This window comes from Sinohyriopsis cumingii, chromosome 9 (genome assembly GCF_028554795.1).
Source record: "Sinohyriopsis cumingii isolate HCF-2022 chromosome 9, ASM2855479v2, whole genome shotgun sequence".
Classification (NCBI taxonomy): domain Eukaryota; kingdom Metazoa; phylum Mollusca; class Bivalvia; order Unionida; family Unionidae; genus Sinohyriopsis; species Sinohyriopsis cumingii.
Genome location: NC_142969.1, coordinates 99,994,654 through 100,010,248, shown reverse-complemented (window position 1 = coordinate 100,010,248; position 15,595 = coordinate 99,994,654). Strand labels below are relative to the sequence as shown.

Below are 15,595 nucleotides of genomic sequence, written 5' to 3'. Positions count from 1 at the left end.
CTTTATGGTAATTCATATTTTTAAGCTTCCATTGTTCCATGAAGGCCATTTGAAAGTGTCAAATTTTGCACTTAAACTTAGAGCCTTTGATTAAGTTCCAACCTTATATGAATGCCTGTATAAAGTGTATGAAGATACTAAGGGTTTGTTTGAATTTATTAAAAAATGGATTTATTGTTGTACCTGTTAAGACAAAGTGGAGCATTTTTTTAGTTTACATCTGGGAGGAGATGAAGAACCCAAAATTAGAGTGTCTGATTCAGACAGCTATCAAATATAGTTACACAGTTTATTTGGAATGTGTCTAACCTCAGATACCAAACTTCTGAACTTTATTTTAAGTACCATATTGTCAAATTATAAGAATTGGCTTCAGCAAACAAGCTGACCAATGAATGTGGGTGTGGCTTTTATACCAGTCGAAAGCAACAGAATTGACACAGTTCCTGCACAGCCAGTCAGAAAGCAGTTAACAGAACAATTGAGAATTTCAAAGAAATGGCAGTTAAGCTTCCAGAATTGCACACAGAGAAGCAAAGATTGACTGAGTGCAGCAGATAGTTTTTGAAACTTGGCCATTGTAACGTAATTCTAAACATTAATACATGTAAAACTAGTAAGAGGACTGTACAAGTTTTAATTAAATGGTTTGTGAGACAATTTAAGTTTACATTGGGTAAGCAAGTTACATGACACTCAATAACTGGATTATTCTCGCTTCAAATTTGAACCCTCATAACAGTGTTATGACAAGTATTGCAGTAGTTGTGCATACTCTCCACCACAAGAAGTACGCCATGTTTACCTCCAGTTGATAAACTGTTAACATTTTAGACCCAGATCTGATTAGGCATAATGGGCTGGTGATGTCAAGTAGTACATTATATAACAAGCTTTGAATTTTGCTGTTTGCTTTTGGGGGGGGGGTATAATTTAGACTGTGTTATATAACAAGATCTGAATCTCAGCTGTTTGCTTTGGGGGTGGGGGTGGGCTTTATATTCTAGACTGTTATATAACGAGATCCAAGTCTCAGCTGTGTCCCATTTCATAAAATAAACCATTAGAATTTTATTTCATACAATAGACCAATAGCTCTTTATTTCATACAATAAACCATTAGATCTTTATTTCATACAATAAACCATTAGATCCTTATTTCATACAATAGACCAATAACTCTTTATTTCATACAATAAACCATTAGATCTTTATTTTATACAATAGACCATTAGATCTTTATTTCATACAATAAGCCAATAGATCTTTATTTCAACCAATAGATCATTAGATCTTTATTTCAACCAATAGATCATAAGATCTTTATTTAATACAATACACCATTGCATGTCTTTATACAATAAAATAATAGATCTTTATTTCATACAATAAACCAAAAGATCTTTATTTCATACAAGAGACCAATAGATCTTTATTCCATTCAGTAGACCAATAGATCGTTATTTCATACAATAACCATTAGATCTTTATTTCATACAAAAGACCATTAGAGCTTTATTTCATGCAATAGCCCATTAGATCTTTATTTCATACAATAGACCATTGCATCTTTCTTTCATACAATAGATCTTTATTTCATCAAATAGACTATCAGATCTTTTCTTTCATTCAACAGATCATTGCATCTTTCTTTCATACAAGACCAATAGATTTTTATTTCAGCAGATGTATAACAGCCAACAAATATTTTCATGATAATGGTGATGGATGAAACTGACAATTTTTCTACTGGCATTAAAGCTGGGTTATCAGAAGTTGGCATATCTTGCTAGAAGTTGACATGTATAATTGATACAAAGTAAATAAAATCTGGATCACCTGTTAATTGCTGTTAATATTCATATGATTAAAATAGCTCATAATTGTAAACAATCATCAGCAAATGGCACTGAAAATAATCCAATAACTTAAATACTGGTAACAGCTACCCCAATGACCCTGAATAGTGATCTTCAATTTGTCACAGTAAAACCTGCCTCAAGAATCCATCCCTTTGCCAACAAACAAAATAAGATCTAGAAACATGTATGTCTCAAAAGATAAGTTAAAATATTTTCTGCATTAAATGGTCAAGTCTCTCAAGACAGGTGGTCTCCCTTGGCAGTGGTGTTTTGAAGTCGGGTCTTAAAGTAAAACCATTTATGACAACCAACGTTTTTTATGTTGATTAGTGAGTAGAGATGAACTGTGCATGATCTCCTAGCACTATCTGTCAATTATAATAATGCACCCTATATACAGCCTCCATGTATGCTTGAAAGTATATTGCCTATTTTCTGTAAGATTCTGGTTATTTTTGTTTACCTCCTATGACACCATTGGAACAAAATGCAACCATTACTGATGAAAAAAATATCACATAACCAAGATACTTAGTTCATAGTTAATGTAGATATTCAAACTACACAATTCAATAACAATACTTGTTTCAAACAGAAAATGCAGATCTTGTAACCATGAAAACATCATGGACAAAAATCACAACATACAATAGAATGATAATGAAAAAAATTGTTAGTTTCAAACATAAAGATATCTGCTATGTTGACTAGAGAACATGATACACTCTGAATGTCCTATTGGAAAACACCAGTTTGAAATATTTTGAATAACTGGCGACTCCTTTTCGAACTTCATCACAAAACCGTGGGACACTACTCCTTACTAAACCTGGTTCTGTCTTACCATTGTCCGGTATCTGAAATACAGAAGGTCCAAAAAAGTAAATATTGCTGACAGTTGAATATCAGATATAACATTAAAAATTATTTGAAAAATTATGTTAACTAATACAGCTAAACTGACAATGTATTTCAGCTTAGAGGTCTAAAGGCAAACTCAATGCGGTCTAAGTTGTATATTTCTCCAGTTTTCACAAAAAATACTGGCATGAGGAGGTAAATGAATATCAGTTTCAGTAAAAAATATTATTTATAGCAGATGATAGTAGATGCATAAATTTCATTATCACTCTGCCATTTCTGCAAGTTTACTGGGGTTAGCTTTCAGCAAGGCTTTATAGGTATGACTGGTCTTGGGTTCTCCTTTGAAAACATTTTTATTGCTAGAGGAGATGATATAGTAAAGGTATAACACTGAATTAGTTTTTATTATGTCTTGCAGAAAATTATAAAATAAAATACTTTATTTCAGCAAGCCTGTGATGCATGTACAAAATGCATAGACTTAATTTCATGATCATCTACAGCTTTAAAGAAACATTTGCTGGAACATGATGGAAGTTTTTTTTTAAACCTGAGGCAAAGTCTAGGGGTCTTTTCTTTCCCAAGTGTTCCAGCAATTTTATAATCTGTTTATGATCATTATTAGCTGATACATAAAAAATATAATCACTTAATTTAAAAACAAAACAAAAGATCCCCAGCTGAGATTTCTTGCATGGTCTAAAGTAAATCTAAATATAGTTATTGTTACTATGATTTCATTTGCTTTTTGGGGTATAAATTTTGTTGGATATATAAAATTCTTTAATAGGGAATCATGATCTATTATTTTCACAGATAGATCACTGTTGGTTACTTAATAATATGTGATTTTTAGCAATAACCAATAAAAATGTATACACCATAAATAAAAGTGAACAAAAAGTATGCTGACCGCAATCATGCATTGTCACCTGTAGACAGACACTATCATACTCATAGTCTGCTGTAAGTAGTCATGCTATTGTCACCTGTATATAGACCCTGTCATATTCCCAATATGCTTTAAGTAGTCATGCATTGTCACTGGCAGATAGACCCTGTCATACTCCCAATATGCTTTAAGTAGTCATGCATTGTCACTGGCAGATAGACCCTGTCATATTCCCAATATGCTTTAAGTAGTCATGAATTGTCACTGGCAGACAGACCCTGTCATACTCCCAATATGCTTTAAGTAGTCATGCATTGTCACTGGCAGACAGACCCTGTCATACTACCAATATGCTTTAAGTAGTCATGAATTGTCACTGGCAGACAGACCCTGTCATACTCCCAATATGCTTTAAGTAGTCATGCATTGTCACTGGCAGATAGACCCTGTCATACTCGCAGTATGCTGTAAGCAGTCATGCACTGTTACCTGGACCTTATGTACTCACAGTATGCTGTGAGCTGTCATGTACTATCGCATATAGATAGATCTGTGATGTTCATTTTTCTCCTGAGATGGTCGCTTGCATGACAAAGCCCTGGATAAGCCCATGCACAACAACAATAGCTGTATTTAAGCAGCACATACCTCTCCGTTATCCATATCTAATAGATCTGGTAGTCGGCACCCTGTAGACGGTGCTAAACAGATACTGTCCTCCAGAATGATGTAGTTGGTGTTGTACTTCTTTAGAATAGCATAAACATCCTCCGGTGTCCTTCTGGCATACATCTGATACAGCTGTGTGGACAAGACACGTGGATTTTTTATTAGAAAATCAAGGATTCTATACAACTGTCCATTAAACATGAACTTCAAGTTGAATTTCATGTTTTGCAAGCTTTGGTGCTGGAGACAAATATGTGAATTAATCCATGAAAAAATATATTCATATGAAACTTATTTTTGTTTACTGCTGAAGTCTATTTCCACTTAGTCAAGTAGGTATACCCCTCCAATACTTAAAACAAAAATACTTCACCAAATTATAACTTGCAACTACAAACCTTGACAACACAAGAGCGCTGATATTTTGAGCAGGTAAATTAAATTCAATTTTGGTTTGTAGTGAAGGTGTAAAAAGATAATTGTTTATCAATAAGCCATTTTTGCAATTCATTGTGCACAATTTTTTGCAACTGATCGTGTACCAATTGATCATTTTTGCAAGTCACTGGGGATATTTTTTTTTTTACAAGGAATTAAGTACCAATTAGCCATTTTTGTAAGTCACTGGGGGTGATTATTTTTTGCAAGGGATTTTGTACCAACTGACCATTTTTACAAGTCACTGGAGGTGACCATAACGGAGAGCACTTTAGACCACTCAGCCGCTCGGGGCCCCACTTTTAACTGAAACTAACATTCTTTTACCTGCTTAAAATAACTGAGCTTTCATGTCATGAGTTTTCTAGCTATCATTTTTAATTGGTGTTCATTATTTTTTCAAAAAAATTGAATACCTACTCGAATGTGTTGAAATAGGCTTCACCAAATGTTATAATTTCATGTGGTCCAACTATTTGGCAGCTATGAAATTTGAATAATCTGCTATTAGCTGAAAATTACTTTCATCAACCAATTTTCATTGTAAAAATATAACAGAATGTAAGAAAGAGTAGTTTTACAGTAATAACAAGCAATATTATGTTCATCAAAACTCAATAAAATATGCATGAATTCATAAAAACTAAAATAATTCAAATATTCATCCAAATTCCCACTAAGTATTCAAGTGTTCATCAAAACTCCCCCAAATATGAAAATATTCATCAAAATTCCCTCAAATACGAAACAAATTCATAAAAACTCCCCCAAATATGAAAATATTGATCAACATTCCCCCAAATATGAAAATATTCATCAAAATTCCCCCATGAATGAAACTGTTCATCAAAACTCCCCCAAAATACACAACTGTCCATCAAAACCAAAAAAAATATGAAAATTTTGATCAAAACTTCCCTAAAATACACAACTGTCCATCAAAACAAAAAAAAAACTGCAGTGTTATAATTGAATGCTTAAGTTTATTAGCTGTCTACTCATCAAAATGTGTTTGCTAATTGTGTATAATGTGTACAATATAAAATGGGTTGACAGCATGTGAAATCAGTAATGTATTCGGACAGAAATAAGATCCTGTACACCCATGTTCATGATATATGCGGTTCATAGTGAAGCTGTAAAGTCATTTTAACAAGGTGTATACAAATTGTGAAACATTAGACATGTATGCACACTAACACCGTTATGCATGAATGGACAAATAGGCAGCAATGTCCAATAGTCTCAACTTATTCTTTACAAAGGAGATGTACAACAAATTTTTTATCAATGCATGTTTTCTATGATTAAAACATACTTATTTAATATCATTAATTATGTAAGATTCGCTTTTCAGTCTTTGAAAAACACTTAATCTGTTAAAAGATTTACTACTGTTTAGTTTGGTTTTGCAATGGATCCAGTGAATGAAGCGTGGCAAAAAAATAAATAAGCCCATTATTTTTACTGACCTCTTTAGTTCTGAGTCGGAGGTGCTTATCTTCATAGTGAGGGTGGTTGGTGATTGGTCGACCAGTGCACAGCTTCACTCCAGCCAACAGCTGCATACTGCCAGTAAATGAGGCTCCTTTAGGGGTTTCTTTTCTGGAGAAAAAAGATCGTCCAAGTGAAAAATACTTGTCAACTGAATCCTTACATTATGTATTGTAAATTATAAAATATGAATTTGAGAAGGACACTGTAATTATTATACAACAATGACATTAAATACTAAATATAAGTTACTAACATTTCCTGTCGCTAACATGCAGCATCAGCTCTATTTACAAATATTTAATGACACTGAAATATAAAGACTGACAGTTTTAGCAAATAATATGATAAAACAAATTCATGTGTTCTGATTAAAGACATCAAGAAAATAAGGGATCCTACACTTTCAAGTAGTGTCTTCAATTTGGCGACATGTAATTGAGTGTGTTTTTTTTATTTTTAATGTAGCTTTAACAATTTTTCAGTCATATCGCTATATGTCTGCAGTATGGCAGTTTATGGTGATATTTAGCACAGGAGCATCATGCGACAGACATGTAGCACCATGTTGTCCCACCCAGTCATATTATCCTGACACCAGGCTGACCAGTACTAAAACTAACCTCTTAATGCTCAGCGCCAAGCGAGGTAGCTGTTAGTACCATATTTATAAGTCTCTGGCATGACTTGGCCAGGGTTCAAACCTGCATCCAAGGCAGATGCTCTAACCACTAAGCCACCAGAGGCAACATGCAATTAAATATAATTTATGCAAAAATAGCCAAAACACCATATCATGGAGTTTATTATCACTAAAAAAAAGCAGTTAATAAAGTATTCATGGATAGTGGATAGAAATAAAGATAAACTGATGGAAGGAAAATCAGACTGCACACATTGCACATGTACTTCTATTTGCCGAGCATAAAACCAAGATAAATCAATAAAATGTGATCTTACAATGAGTAATTTATCTGCATACTAAATATTGGCAATAGTTTTTTCTAAAACGACTTTGTGTCTGAATGGAAAATATCTTCAGATATGTGCCATGCTATCAATGTTCCATACAAATGAATTTGAATTCATCTGTCAATCATAAAATGGAGTCATTAAAATTACCAGATAAACCAAACTGTTGAGTAAACAACTAGAACTCAAAATGTCAGTCACTAAATCAAATAACATGTTTACCTGTACTTTTGTATTAAAGCAATATCTGTAGAAATGAAAATTGGTTTAAACAGTATTTATTTACAGAAGTCATCTTGGAAAGTACATAGAATTGAACAAGAAATCTGGAGGATTGAGCAATAAACATAAGCTTATTTGAAGCCTTTTCTTCTTCAATAACAATATTTACTTTTATAGTATGGCAGATGTCATTAATGAAATCATAATATTGCAAACATTCAAACAAGCTAATTACATGTTAAAAGAAAATTATATATACAATATTGTAATAATGTCGGACAGTAACTTACAAGCATTTACAGCAGAAACATGTTAATGTTTCCTTGCAATTCAACAAGAGAAAATGAAATATTTTTTTTTAAATTAAAAAAATATGATGATAGTGGCACTGATGGTGTTGGGGTGGGGTGGGAATAGATAAAGGAAATTAACTTAAGGTCGGGTGGTATATATTTATAACAAAATAAGTACCAGAGATAGAGCAGCTTAAAGTGAAGAGATCAAGCAAACCTTTTAGTTGTAATTATATACTTATGGACCACCCTGAAGTTGTCCTTGTTGACCTAAACCGATTGCAAAGGGTTATCCATGAATAACAAAGTTATATCTGTAATATGGGGCAAAATTCCATTTGTTCGGTTTCCAAGGGTAACATATTTTGTACAGGCTAAGAGAAAATGCTTTGCAGTTTGGGGCCCCGAGTGGATGAGTGGTCTAAAGCGCTCTCCGTTACAGATCACTGCCATCTCACCTCTGTCTGCGTGGGTTTGAGTCTAGGATTCGGCTAATGTGGGTATGTGAGAAAGCTTGCCAGTAGCTTCTCGTGGGTCGGTGGTTCTTCCTGGGGTTTTCCTGGGTTCTTCCTCCACCATTAATACTGGCCGCCATGCATAGCCTATCGTGTGCTGAAAAATGGCGTTAAACCCCACAACAACAACAACAACAACAAAAGCTTTGCAGAGTCTAGTTCACTGCATGAACATCTGTTGCTAGATGAAAATGGTGTTAGAAAAGAGTACCATTTAATAAACAACCACCAAGTCAAAGTGTTGAGCTAGCCTTTCTCCTTGATAGTAACATAATGGGACCCTCTCTAGATTCAAAATTAGGTGTAATTTAAATGAGTATAATGAAGGGTTATTTCAAATTTCCAAAGAAAGAATATTTAATTCTGCATGAGACTTTGGTTAAAATGAAATTTAGTACTGATTTGTCCTGGCAAAGGGTGTTTGACATTTATTCCATCATGAAGTAGTCCATTACTTACCAACTAGATACCTGGTGAAATCAAAGCCCAAATATATCACATGGATCCTGGAGCCATACCATAATACATTTTGTTTAAGTTTGTAGTGCATTGAAACAAGTGTTGGGTAAAAAAATTAATAAGAAATCTCCTTTTGGTTCAGCCCATCTTAAACTAGGAAATTAAAAAGAAAAACTTAAACTTGGAACATAAACTAAAATCTTTAAAACTGAGCCTAATCTTCAGTATGGAAGGATGTACAGGATGGACTCACACACAGATGGTAAAGTGATCACTTTGTCAATCTTCAGTATGGAAGGATGTACAGGATGGACTCACACACAGATGTTAATGTGATCACTTTGTCAAACTTAGTGTGGAAGGATGTACAGGATGGACTCACACACAGATGTTAACGTGATCACTTTGTCAATCTTCAGTATGGAAGGATGTACAGGATGGACTCACACACAGATGTTAACGTGGTCACTTTGTCAATCTTCTGCCATGATGGACTAAACAAAAGCAAATATTCTGATGCTTTCTGGGAAAACAACTTACATGATCCATTCCATCAATTCAACAGTATCTGGATCCCAGAATTCCTTCAAATCTTCTAGCTCTTTCAGCACAGTAGGCAAAGCCTAAACAATGAAATTATGGTATACATTTAAGGTACAAATAAAAAATTATGGCTTGCAAGCAAAATGCAGTGCTCCCCTTCTTAAACTGCCCCCAGCCACCCAGCCATTGGCCATCTGCTTTTTGCTAGCAAACTGCAGTGGACCCCTTCTTAAACTGTACCCACCCACCCAATCATTGGCCATCTGCTTTAAACAGCCAGAATCCTATGGCACCAACACGTTGGTGTTTAAAAGTACCAATCAAGGATGGCCACCCCTCTAATGCAGGCAGTACCTGGCATATTGGCACACACTCTGTCAAATCTACCTCTCACAAGCAGCCACATATTGGCTGTTACAGAGAGAAATCTCAATAATATCTGCACATTATGGCATCTGGTCACCAGACAGTAAAACGTTATGTTGGCCTCTCTTAGATTATGAAATGTACTTAACTGGAAAAAAAAGTTACACATTACAGGATCACTTCCTTTTGCAAGCAATGAGCATCCTGTATGGTAACTCAAATTGCCGCTGAAGGAATAAGTTGTTGCAAAATGTGCAAAATGTCATCAAACATTCTCAGTTAAGGACTAAAAGTGAAAGCAATTCAACTAAACCAAATGAGGGAGATTCCTTTGATGACTACTAAGAAATATGATTTCAAAAAGATTTTAATACACATTGCCAGTACACACTGAAAACAAAACTGACAGATGTAGAGGGATAGCTACAACAAGATGTTTGTGCCCAGATTTTACTGAAAGGTGGTTTTGCACCACAATCAACCATAATTCATAATTTTCTAAAACTAACATTGATATTTATTACATTTAGTCCATTACCTGATAATATTCCTGTGATTTTAAATGAAAATATTAAATATCACAAAATTAGTTAAGTCTTTCCAATTTTATAAATAGTTCATACACGTGATCCCTCGCTAGATAGGCCAACCCTTTTACAAAGCCACTTTCCTGCTACAGAAGGGGTGTCCTTACAAGACAGCGTCCACTGAATGATACAGCTTCCCCAGAATATGACTATGATACAACCTCCCTGAATATGTCTACAGTAAAACAGCCCTAAATAATTAAGCTGTAACCTCCCTGAATATGGTTCAACTTCCTTTGATATGACTATGATACAACCTCCCTGAATATGTCTACAGTAAAACAGCCCTAAATAATTAAGCTGTAACCTCCCTGAATATGGTTCAACTTCCTTTGATATGACTATGATACAACCTCCCTGAATACGTCTACAGTAAAACAGCCCTAAATAATTAAGCTGTAACCTCCCTGAATATGGTTCAACTTCCTTTGATATGACTATGATACAACAACATTGAATATGATTATTATCAACCTTCCTAAATATGACTGCTTCAATCTCTGTGAATATGAATATGATACAACCTCCCTGAATAGGATTATGATACAATCTTCTTGAATACAACTGTGATACAAACTCAGAATATGACTGATACAACCCACCTGAATATGAATACAATACAACCTCTCTGACTATGATTGATACCATCTCCCTGACTGTAATTATGATACAACTTCCCTGAATATAAATGTGATACAACCTCCATGAATGCGATTTCAATCCCTTGGACATGAAATCTTGATGGTGATGCTGTTGTCACCAGTACTGACAACAGAAAAGTGAAATCTATATATCACTATGCTGACAAGACATAAACAAGTTGAGAACATCAATATAATCTGCCCCTTACATAAAGCATTATGCTTAAGATGTAATGAACTAGATGATGATGTAAAACATCATGATTTTATTTTTTAATTAAATGTGTTTGGAAAATGAAAAATAAAGAAAAATGATAATGGGCTGAAAAATCATAAATACAGCAATACTGGATATTTTCACTGATAAGGTTCATTGTGCATATGACAGCTAAAATTTATTTGAAAGTGATATAACAGTAGTTGTTGTTGTTGTTGTTTTTGTGGGGTTTAACGCCATTTTTCAGCACACGATAGGCTATACATGGCGGCCAGTATTAATGGTGGAGGAAGAACCCGGGAAAACCCCGGAAAGAACCACCGACCCACGAGAAGCTACTGGCAAGCTTTCTCACATACCCACATTGGCTGAATCTTAGACTCGAACCGCCGCAGACAGAGGTGAGATGGCAGTGATCCGTAACGAAGAGCGCTTTAGACCACTCGGCCACTCGGGGCCCCTAATATATATATAACAGTAGTGATAGTCACTAAGAAGAAATGCCTACATACATTCATACATCTGTAAAGTCAAACACACTAGATTACAAAGAAAAAAGCCATTTACCTTTACAAATATAAAATCTTATCTTTTTCTAATATTAAGTATATTTGATTTAATTTAGCTGTTTGTTCGCTAGTTTAAAAAAAAAAAAAGTTTTATTCCATTACATGCTAATGTAATGTAACTTTATTTACTGGATTAGACATTTTTGAGAAATTAGTTTGACCAGAATTTTTTTTGCAAACACTAATAACAGACTTTGCATCTAATGCTGACCTAGTTCCAGACCTTGATTCAGAATCAGTAAGAGATGAAGTAAACAACTTTTTACATTTTTTAAATTCTTTCAAAGAGTAAAACTCATTGGTTTTAGTCGAGGCCATACTGGGAATATGGGATGCTAGGCATGTAAAAAGCTTTTATCTTGTTCTAGACACATGATCATAAGACCCTCATATGGGACTCTGTGTTGTGTCTTAAGTTAGTGTATAACTCTTTTCTATAGAGAATTTAGTCAGCTGGGCTTTAACATTGATGCGTAAAGTGTTTTGTTGTGACTAGTTGGAGTTGAAATTCTATTCTATGGAATTATTAATTCTTTTCCCTGGAAATATTTAAGTGCTCATACAGAAGTCCTGGACAAAGACATGTATTGAAATTTTATTCGGAATTCAAAACTGGAATGTTATTTTCTGTGGTTCAACAAGGAACTGTTGACACATCTGGACAACACTGACTTCTGCATATGTCATCATCCTCCATCTTCGATTTTTTTTATCAGAACTCCAACTCTGATTCATTTAGGACTTTTTTATTACTAGGACTTCATTTTTTTAATTCTTGGATTATTTTTGGATTTGATTCGTAGAACCGTAAGTTCTTTTTTCTCATTTGTACCTTGTTTTTCTAAGGAAATAAATTATTTGTTAAATTTTACAAAGCTTGTTGTTATTGCTCTTTTCTTGTTGCATTTATTAAGAGCCTAACTTGACACTGATGATACCAGGATGTGGCTTGATTCAATTTTCCTTTGTGCCATGTTTTCAAACTACTATCTCAGTATACAGTCATCCCTATATTTTTAAACAACCACCCAGAATGATGACCATTTTTACAAGTTAGGTCCAACTGCAAACAACACAGACCATGATCAGCCATCACATAATGGCCCAGATCAAGGTCTAATGATTACTCCTAACAAACTGTATAGACCATGATCAGCCATCACATAATTAACCAGATCAAGATCTAATGATTACTCCTTATAAACTGTATAGACCATGATCAGCCATCACATAATTAACCAGATCAAGGTCTAATGATTACTCCTAACAAACTGTACAGACCATGATCAGCCATCACATAATTAACCAGATCAAGATCTAATGATTACTCCTAACAAACTGTATAGACCATGATAAGCCATCACATAATTAACCAGATCAAGGTCTAATGATTACTCCTAACAAACTGTATCGGCCATGATAAGCCATCACATAATTAACCAGATCAAGGTCTAATGATTACTCCTAACAAACTGTATAGACCATGATAAGCCATCACATAATGGACCAGATCAAGGTCTAATGATTACTCCTAACAAACTGTATAGACCATAATCAACCATCACATAATAGACCAGATCAAGGTCTAATGATTACTCCTTATAAACTGTATAGACCATGATCAACCACCACATAATAGACCAGATCAAGGTCTAATGATTACTCCTTACAAACTGTATAGACCATGATCAGCCATCACATAATGGACCAGATCAAGGTCTAATGATTACTCCTAACAAACTGTATAGACCATGAACAGCCATCACATAATTAACCAGATCAAGGTCTAATGATTACTCCTTAAAAACTATATCGACCATGATCAGCCATCACATAATTAACCAGATCAAGGTCTAATGATTACTCCTAACAAACTGTATAGACCATGATCAACCATCACATAATAGACCAGATCAAGGTCTAATGATTACTCCTAACAAAATGTATAGACCTAACTATGCCAGCACAATATGTGATGGTAGATTCACAGTTGGATCTGACTTGTATCAAGGTACATACAATACGGTACATGTACAAGCAGGTGGTTTTAAATGGTAAATATGGACACAAATTACTAATTTATATATCAGTTAGACTTGACATACTTGACTATTTCTACACAGGTAGTTGTTATATGCAGGTTATCTCTGTGGCAGGGTTTTATCATTAATATTTGTTAAAGTTACCCAAATTTCTCATAACCATATCTTCACACAGGTTACTCGTGAGTGCACAAGTTATGTTCTCATGCTGTGATCTATAAAAATAAAGAAGCAACTTACAATGGCAAATAGTAACCCCAGCACTATCAGCGTGGCAAAATGGCGAATAACATGAACCTGCAAGAAAGAGGCACTCAAATTAAACATGCGTTTGCTATTTTAATTTTATAGTAAATCAAGCTTCCTACAATTAGCTCCCTGATCTCATACACTTGGTACTTTTGCAAACATAAAATTCTGCAATTGTGTTTTAAAAAAGGATTTTAATTTTACCTGGTTGCATTTTAGCAATTATGGATCTTGACAGCTTACAATAATTAAGGTGGTAAATGTGGACACGACTGATTCTTTTCAATTTCCCTCTGAAACCACAAAAAATTTCACAATTCAAGATTTATGATAAAATAATAGCTTTGTTAATATAAGTTAAGGTAATTTAATCCTGGAATTATTCCATGGAAGTAATCTATAATAAAAAGATTTCAGGTGCACAATTTAAAACAAAAAGATATTGTTCATCCCTTGTATTATATCTACATCTCATAAATATCTAAGTATTTCCATTTTAGAAAACCATAAAATGAAGGTCACAGTAACCTTCTTTCATTGTAAGGGTGAAGTATCAGAGACATGTATTGAATTCTCAAGTTTCATGATTGGAACATAAACAGCATCAAATAAATTAACTTTAAACAGAAAATTATTTTAAAAAGTCACTAAAGCAGAATGTATAAGTGAAAAAGACCTCATTTAGCAATAAGGATGAACAGCTGATCCAGATGCTTCCACTCGCATTTTCAGAATCCTAGCTGTAACAGTATGCATATGGCATGTCAAACAATGTGTGGGCTCATGAGCTAAATAAAAATTTTAACCAGAACCAGTAAGAAATAAAATAAATGTCATGATGAGCTACTTTTGTGTAAGGGTGAGGTAGTAACAGATCCATATCTCATCATCAGTCTTATGATTCAAGTGAACAGTACCTTAGGAAAGAACATCAAGTACAAAATGTAACCCAAGTCAGTGAAGCCTAAAATATGGACCATAATGACATACTTATAAAATGAAAGAGTAGTGCTCATCAAAATGCATCTCCTCACAATGTCACATGATTGTAAATAGGACTGTACATATACAGCAAGCAAAATAAACCTATGTGATAGGATCAAGATGCATTCTCTCACAAAGTTTCATGATTCCAGGTATAACAGTATTATCTATGTGACCACAATTCCAGGTATAACAGTATCATCTATGTGACCAAGATTCCAGGTATAACAGCATTATCTATGTGACCATGATTCCAGGTATAACAGTATTATCTATGTGACCATGATTCCAGGTATAACAGCATTATCTATGTGACCATGATTCCAGGTATAACAGTATTATCTATGTAACCATGATTCCAGGTATAACAGCATTATCTATGTGACCATGATTCCAGGTATAACAGTATTATCTATGTGACCATGATTCCAGGTATAACAGTATCATCTATGTGACCATGATTCCAGATATAACTATTATCTATGTGACCATGTTTCCAGGTATAACAGTATTATCTATGTGACCATGATTCCAGGTATAACAGTATCATCTATGTGACCATGATTCCAGGTATAACAGTATCATCTATGTGACCATGATTCCAGGTATAACAGCATCATCTATGTGACCATGATTCCAGGTATAACAGCATTATCTATGTGACCATGATTCCAGGTATAACAGTATTATCTATGTGACCATGATTCCAGGTATAAC

General features: G+C 34.2%; 1 protein-coding gene across 1 annotated transcript in view; it reads right to left on the bottom strand.

Moving 5' to 3' along the window:
• Positions 1–275: 275 nt before the first annotated feature.
• The window catches only part of LOC149792339 (protein C-mannosyl-transferase DPY19L3-like), a 113,169-nt gene continuing 97,849 nt past the window's right edge, over positions 276–15,595 (bottom strand). The window contains exons 14-18 of the mRNA XM_089970913.1: positions 13,886–13,942; positions 9,221–9,303; positions 6,198–6,330; positions 4,267–4,419; positions 276–2,719 (exon numbers count right to left, since the gene is read on the bottom strand). Coding sequence (XP_089827039.1) covers positions 2,570–2,719; positions 4,267–4,419; positions 6,198–6,330; positions 9,221–9,303; positions 13,886–13,942 — 576 coding nt within the window. The 3' untranslated portion in view covers positions 276–2,569. The remainder of the gene's footprint in view (positions 2,720–4,266; positions 4,420–6,197; positions 6,331–9,220; positions 9,304–13,885; positions 13,943–15,595) is intronic.